The sequence below is a fragment of the Nerophis ophidion genome, linkage group LG23 (genome assembly GCF_033978795.1).
Source record: "Nerophis ophidion isolate RoL-2023_Sa linkage group LG23, RoL_Noph_v1.0, whole genome shotgun sequence".
Taxonomy (NCBI): Eukaryota; Metazoa; Chordata; class Actinopteri; order Syngnathiformes; family Syngnathidae; genus Nerophis; species Nerophis ophidion.
In genome coordinates this window covers 28,407,409-28,415,152 of record NC_084633.1, presented here as the reverse complement: position 1 = coordinate 28,415,152, position 7,744 = coordinate 28,407,409, and the positions used below count along the sequence as shown (strand labels likewise).

Below are 7,744 nucleotides of genomic sequence, written 5' to 3'. Positions count from 1 at the left end.
GTGAGCAGCATTTGCGGCGTTCCCATCGGACATGTTGTCGCTCAGCTGTTCGGACCTGGGAAGTTCTCACAGCCCGACCAAGACGCATCGACGGCTCCTGTTCGCTCCTCAAAACTCAGCTTGCCTGCAAGTCCAATGGTGACCCTAGTGTGGACATTTAGTTCCTCTCACTTACTTTCCTGATGTGGGGCAGTGTGAGCTCAGGTATGTACTCACCTGGCGTGTGTGTGTGTGTGTGTGTGTGTGTGTGTGTGTGTGTGTGTGTGTGTGTGTGTGTGTGTGTGTGTGTGTGTGTGTGTGTGTGTGTGTGTGTGTGTGTGTGTGAGAAAGTAAGCAAGAGTGACGTCCTTGACTCCTCCTCTTCTTCTCTCAAGCACACGGTGAAGGGAGGCCAAGAAGGTGGGAAGTCGCCATCTTGTCAGGTTCCTCGGAAGCTGTTTAGGGTCCGGTCTAACCGGCAGGTCAGTAAAGTAGCACCCGGGGCAAACTTTATTAAACACGACATTATGGATAAAAGTAATGTATTATGAGTTGATGTATCGGGGATAAACCTTGTGTGTTTAAGTGGTTATACAATTCGACAAACAAACATGTACTTTATTTTTATTAATTTGTTTTAAATACATCCTTGCGGAAATGATTAACTTCCGCACAGCCGTAAATGAACTACAAGTAGGGTGCCCCAGAAAGCTCAAAAATATTTATAAAACAATATAGACAAGCACTGATGCTACATTGTTGTGTTTTACATCTATTTTATATACAAACATACATATATATACATATGTAATTTTTACTGTCAAGAAATATAAAATATATACGTACATTATATATATATATATATATATATATATATATATATATATATATCCATTCATTTTCTACTGCTTGTCCCGTTCTGGGTCGCTAGAGCCTATCTCAGCTGCATTCGGGCGGAAGGCAGTGTACACCCCTGGACAAGTCACCACCTCATCGCAGGGCCAACACAGATTGATAAACATTCACACACTAGGGTCCATTCAGTGTTGCCAATTCAACCCATATATATATATATATATATATATATATATATATATATAACAGTGGTTCTTAACCTGGGTTCGATCGAACCCTAGAGGTTCGGCAGAGCCTCCTCCGCAGCGGTCAAGACCCACCAGACTCATGAATTGATTAACGTGGACCCCGACTTAATTTAACAGTAGAAAAACTTATCCGGTTGTTACCATTTAGTGGTCAATTGTACGGAATATGTACTGTACTGTACAATTTACTAATATAAGTTTCATTTAATCAATCAATCAATCAATCAATCAATCGTGTAAATAAAAACATATCTCTATAGGCATATATGTACTGTAATGTTAACATTTGAATGACAACAAAAAGGAAGTCTAAGTATTATGGATACCCCCCAAACAATGATCCCTCTAATTTTCCATCTAATTTGCAAGTGTGTAATTTGTTGTGAGTTCATGCACTGTGTTGGTTTTGTTCTTTGAACAAAGTGATGTTCATGCATAGTTCATGTTGTGCACTATTTAAAAAAAAACAACAACAACATATAACTTTGTCTTGAATTTGAAAATAAAAATGTTTTTATTTTTCACTAAAAAGGGTTCGGTGAATGTACATATGGAACTGGTGGGGTTCGGTACCATCAACAAGGTTAAGAACCAGTGATATATATGTATATCTATAATATATATATATATATATGTATATATATATATATATATATATATATATATATATATATATATATATTAGGGGTGGGTAAATTAATGCGTTAATTACGCGTTAACTCATCAATCTATTAACGCCGACAATTATTTTATCGCACATATGCGTATGTTGTTTACATGCTTTTATTTTGTTAACGCCTTTTCTTAACAAGATGGCATCTCCCAAATGTACTTCGGTGTGGAGGGGCTCTTGGTAAAGATGGAACATTTGGCAAAAATACCGGACAATTCTGCAAATTTCATGGCTGGCTTACAGCGTGGTCACTCCGGGATCACTTACGGCCGCCAGACAAATCTGAATGTGGATAGATCGGGCCGTTTTGGACTGAATGACGCGTGCTTGCTAGACCGGCTAGCTAGCATGGGAATACTTTGCCGGCTACATCCAGCGGCCTGTGGAGCAGCGGAGTATATGTGTTGTCTGTCTATTTATGAATAATGCAGACGAGGAGTGTTGGCTGAGTTCTTAACGTTTGCTTTCAGAGCGTGCATATCACAACATACAAGATGCCGTCATGGCGACATGCGCATGCTCGTCACTCCTATTGCATGCTGGGTAGGGTAGTTCTTTTTTTCCCTGGCTCATAACATCACAAATAGTACCATGTCTATGATGCGTTCAGTTTATCAAAGCACCAAGCAAACAATCGGAAGATTCCCATCATATCAATTCCTAGATATGGTCATAATTATTTTAAGTGCACTACGCAGAATAAACACAACATTATTAATATTGCTACTCCGGATAATTTGATCAAAAATTCCCTAAAACAGCCCATTACCTATAATATAGGTTTTTTAAACATAAGACCCTGATAAAAAAAAATGTTTCTGCTGTTACCTCAGAAATTGCCTGTTCAGATGTTATGATTGTGGCTCAGAGATTTGTATGTAGATTATATTTATTTTCCATAACAAACAGGATGACTTAAATACCCTGGCAGTGGCAATAAGCTTAAATGTTTGTATTTACATTTTTTGAGTTGATTTTCATAAAATATGCTATTTAACTGCTACTGTTTTACAATGACTGATTTAAATTGTGTTTGCACAACAAATGTTTTGGCGCTTTTGTTCATGTGGGAGAATATTCAAATAAAGGTGCATTACACACTACTTTTGAATTCATTATAGGGCTTTGCGTATACAATGCAGTTAATCGTGATTAATCGGAGAAATAATGCGATTAACTTCGATTAAAAATTTTAATCGTTGCCCAGCCCTAATATATATATATATATCCATCCATCCATCCATCCATTTTCTACCGCTTATTCCCCTTTGGGGTCGCGGGGGGCGCCTATCTCAGCTACAGTCAAGTGGAAGGCGGTGTGTACCCTGGACAGGTCGCCACCTCATCGCAGGGCCAACACAGATAGACAGACAACATTCACACTCACATTCACACACTAGGGCCAATTTAGTGTTGCCGATCAACCTATTTCAGGCGGAGCTGGAGGCCACGCCCCCTCCAGCTCCATGCGGCCCGTAGTGATGTGTCTAAAGAGCGTGTCTGCCCCAATGACGTTATAACTGTAGAATGATCGAGGGCGAGTTCTTGGTTTCTTATGTGGGTTTATTTTTAGGCAGTTTCATTAACGTCCTCCCAGCGCGGTAAAACAACAGACAACAACAGCAGTCCGTTTTCGTCTAGCGTAAAGCAGTTTGCCTGCCTAAACAGCAATGTTGTGACACTCTTAAACAGAACAATACTGCCATCTACTGTACATGCATATGGTTAGAAAAACAAGGATGGACAATTCAACCCTTAACTCAACAAAGAGTATATATATATATATATATATATATATATATATGTATATATATATATATATATACATATATATATATACATATATACATATATATATATATATATATATATATCCATCCATCCATCATCTTCCGCTTATCCGAGGTCGGGTCGCTGGGGCAACAGCCTAAGCAGGGAAACCCAGACTTCCCTCTCCCCAGCCACTTCGTCTAGCTCTTCCCGGGGGATCCCGAGGCGTTCCCAGGCCAGCCGGGAGACAGTCTTCCCAACGTGTCCTGGGTCTTCCCCGTGGCCCTCCTACCGGTTGACGTGCCCTAAACACCTCCCTAGGGAGGCGTTTGGGTGGCATCCTGACCAGATGCCCGAATCACCATCATCTGGCTCCTCTCGATGTGAAGGAGCAGCGGCTTTACTTTGCAGTTCCTTCCGGATGGCAGAACTTCTCAACCCTATCTCTAAGGGAGAGCCCCGCCACACGGCGGAGGAAACTCATTTCGGCCGCTTGTACCCGTGATCTTATCCTTTCGGTCATGACCCAAAGCTCATGACCATAGGTGAGGATGGGAACGTAGATCGACCGGTAAATTGAGAGCTTTGCCTTCCGGCTCAGCTCCTTCTTCACCACAACGGATCGATACAACGTCCGCATTACTGAAGACGCCGCACTGATCCGCCTGTCGATCTCACGATCCACTCTTCCCTCACTCGTGAACAAGAGTCTTAAGTACTTGAACTCCTCCACTTGGGGGAGGGTCTCCTCCCCAACCTGGAGATGGCATTCCACCCTTTTCCGGGCGAGAACCATGGACTCGGACTTGGAGGTGGTGATTCTCAGTCCGGTCGCTTCACACTCGGCTGCGAACCGATCCAGCGAGAGCTGAAGATCCCGGTCAGATGAAGCCATCAGGACCACATCATCTGCAAAAAGCAGAGACCTAATCCTGCGGCTACCAAACCGCAACCCCTCAATGCTTGACTGCGCCTAGAAATTCTGTCCATAAAAGTTATGAACAGAATCGTGACAAAGGACAGCCTTGGCGGAGTCCAACCCTCACTGGAAATGTGTTCGACTTACTGCCGGCAATGCGGACCAAGCTCTGGCACTGATCGTAAAGGGGACAGACCGCCACAATAAGACAGTCCGATACCCCATACTCTCTGAGCACTCCCCACAGGACTTCCCGAGGGACAAACGGTCGAATGCCTTCTTCAAGTCCACAAAGCACATGTAGACTGGTTGGGCAAACTCCCATGCACCCTCAAGAACCCTGCCGAGAGAATAGAGCTGGTCCACAGTTCCACGACCAGGACGAAAACCACACTGTTCCTCCTGAATCCGAGGTTCGACTATCCGGCGTAGCCTCCTCTCCAGTACACCTGAATAAACCTTAACCGGGAAGGCTGAGGAGTGTGATCCCACGATAGTTGGAACACACCCTCCGGTCCCCCCTTCTTAAAGAGAGGAACCACCACCCCGGTCTGCCAATCCAGAGGTACCAGCCCCCGATGTCCACGCGATGCTGCAAAGTCTTGTCAACCAAGACTGCCCCACAGCATCCAGAGCCTTAAGGAACTCCGGGCGGATCACGTCCACCCCTGGGGCCCTTGCCACCGAGGAGCTTTTTAACTACCTCAGCGACCTCAGCCCCAGAACTAGGAGAGTCCACCACAGATTCCCCAGGCACTGCTTCCTCATAGGAAGAAGTGTTGGTGGGATTGAGGAGGTCTTCGAAGTATTCCTTCCACCTATCCACAACATCCGCAGTTGAGGTCAGCAGAACACCATCCGCACCATACACGGTGTTGATTAGTGCACTGCTTCCCCTTCCTGAGGTGGCGGACGGTGGTCCAGAATCGCTTCGAAGCCGTCCAGAAGTCGTTTTCCATGGCTTCCCCCAACTCCTCCCATGTCCGAGTTTTTGCCTCCGCGACCGCTGAAGCTGCACACACCGCTTGGCCTGTAGGTACCTGTCCACTGCCTCCGGAGTCCTATGAGCCAAAAGGACCCGATAGGACTCCTTCTTCAGCTTGACGGCATCCCTCACTGCTGGTGTCCACCAAGGGGTTTTAGGATTGCCGCCCCAACAGGCACCAACTACCTTGCGGCCACAGCTCCGATCTGCCGCCTCGACAATGGTCTACTCGGACTCAATGTCCCGCACCTCCCTCGTGACATGTTCAAAGTTCTTCCGGAGGTGGGAATTGAAACTTTGTCTGACAGGAGACTCTGCCAGACGTTCCCAGCAGACCCTCACAATGCGTTTGGGCCTCCCAGGTCTGTCCGGCATCCTCCCCCACCATCGCAGCCAACTCACCACCAGGTGATCGGTAGAAAGCTCCGCCCCCTCTCTTCACCCGAGTGTCCAAAACATGAGGCCGCAAATCCGATGACACAACTACAGAGTGGATCATGGAACTGCGGCCTAGGGTGTCCTGGTGCCAAGTGCACATATGGACACCCTTATGTTTGAAAATGGTGTTTGTTATGGACAAACTGTGACGAGCACAAAAGTCCAACAAACAAAACACCACTCGGGTTCAGATCCGGGCGGCCATTCTTCCCAATCACGCCTCTCCAGGTTTCACTGTCGTTGCCAACACGTGAGCGTTGAAGTCTCCCAGTAAGGACAAGGGAATCACACCCGGGGGAGCACTTTCCAGTACTCCCTCGAGTGTTCCCAAAAAGGGTGGGTACTCTGAACTGCTGTTTGGTGCGTAAGCACAAACAACAGTCAGGACCCGTCCCCCCACCCGAAGGCGGAGGGAGGCTACCCTTTCGTCCACCGGGTTGAACTCCAACGTGCAGGCTTTGAGCCGGGGGGGAAACAAGAATTGCCACCCCAGCCCCGCCTCTCACTGCCGGCAAACGCCAGAGTGGAAGAGGGTCCAATCCCTCTCGAGAGAAGTGGTTCCAGAGCCCTTGCTGTGCGTCTAAGTGAGTCCGACTATATCCATATATATATATATATATATATATATATATATTATATATATATATATATATATATATATATAAGTATATATATTCAGATAGCTTAGCATATACCAATGTACATTTAATGAGTTCTAACACCTTTAAAGTACAAAATGTATAAACCCCAGACACCCTAAACTACACTAGAGGTTAAACTACAAAACAATTACATTTTGTGTAAAAGTCCATTCATTTCAGCAATTCAACTTCAAATGTGAAACTCATTACATACAATTAAAGCTATTTATGTCAAGCTATTATTTGTTATAATTTTGATGATCATGGTTTACAATTTTAGAAAACCCCCAATATTTGCAATTAAAGTATTAATAAGCTGTAAGCCATAATCATGAAAAGTATATCAAAAGAAGTCCTGACATATCTTAAGTTGCATATTATGCACCTATGTCATATTTTACTTTCACCTTGTAAATCTAATTGCTGTCATTAACAAACCTTTGCACAATATTCTGTGTTTTGTGTGACCCTTTATCAGAGAATAGTAACAGTTTTACGTATTTATGACACTGTCTGACACGTTTTACACCCTAACACCTTAGTATTACAATTACATTTCATGTAAATATAAAATATATATTTTTAAATATTAAACTCTAAAAAAAAATTATATTATGCAATACTCAAAAAGGTCACTGAGTGGCGCCGACGAAAGCTTTTCTGCAAAATAACTTGTTCTTTAATCTGAGCAAAAATCATGTTTGTTTTTTTTCTAATTAAAATTAAAGATACATACTTTTCATGGGAAAGTAAAAAAATAACTCACCAATTTACTGCACCGTTTATTGCGATCATATTTCTGCCTCCATTCTCAGCTACTCATGGAATTTCCAAATTGACTTGTGTCTTTACATAGTTAACAGAGTTGTGGTGACATCCATCCATCCAACCATTTCCTACCTCTTATTCCCTTTCGGGGTCGCGGGGGGCGCTGGCGCCTATCTCAGCTACAATCGGGCAGAAGGCGGGGTACACCCTGGACAAGTCGCCACCTCATCGCAGGGCCAACACAGATAGACAGACAACATTCACACTCACATTCACACACTGACATTATTATCAAATAAAATAACAGAATAATAATAATATTCTACAAGCTGAAATTTGTTTTTATTTTCCTTGGTGCATCTTAATGTCTCTTCTAATACACACGTGTGAGTTAGTCATTAAAAATCCTATTAAGTTCAATTATATCTGGTGATAACGGTGATGTCCCAAGTCAAAAAATCCTCTCAA

The 7,744-nt window shown here is 43.7% G+C and overlaps 1 protein-coding gene across 1 annotated transcript in view; it reads right to left on the bottom strand.

The window, feature by feature from the left end:
* Nucleotides 1-260, bottom strand: part of zgc:158403 (tetratricopeptide repeat protein 39A) — a 77,194-nt gene extending 76,934 nt beyond the window's left edge. Inside the window, exon 1 of the mRNA XM_061885580.1 lies at nucleotides 1-260. This exon is cut by the window's left edge and continues 2 nt beyond it. Coding sequence (XP_061741564.1) covers nucleotides 1-33 — 33 coding nt within the window. The 5' untranslated portion in view covers nucleotides 34-260.
* Between the last annotated feature and the right edge of the window lie 7,484 nt (nucleotides 261-7,744).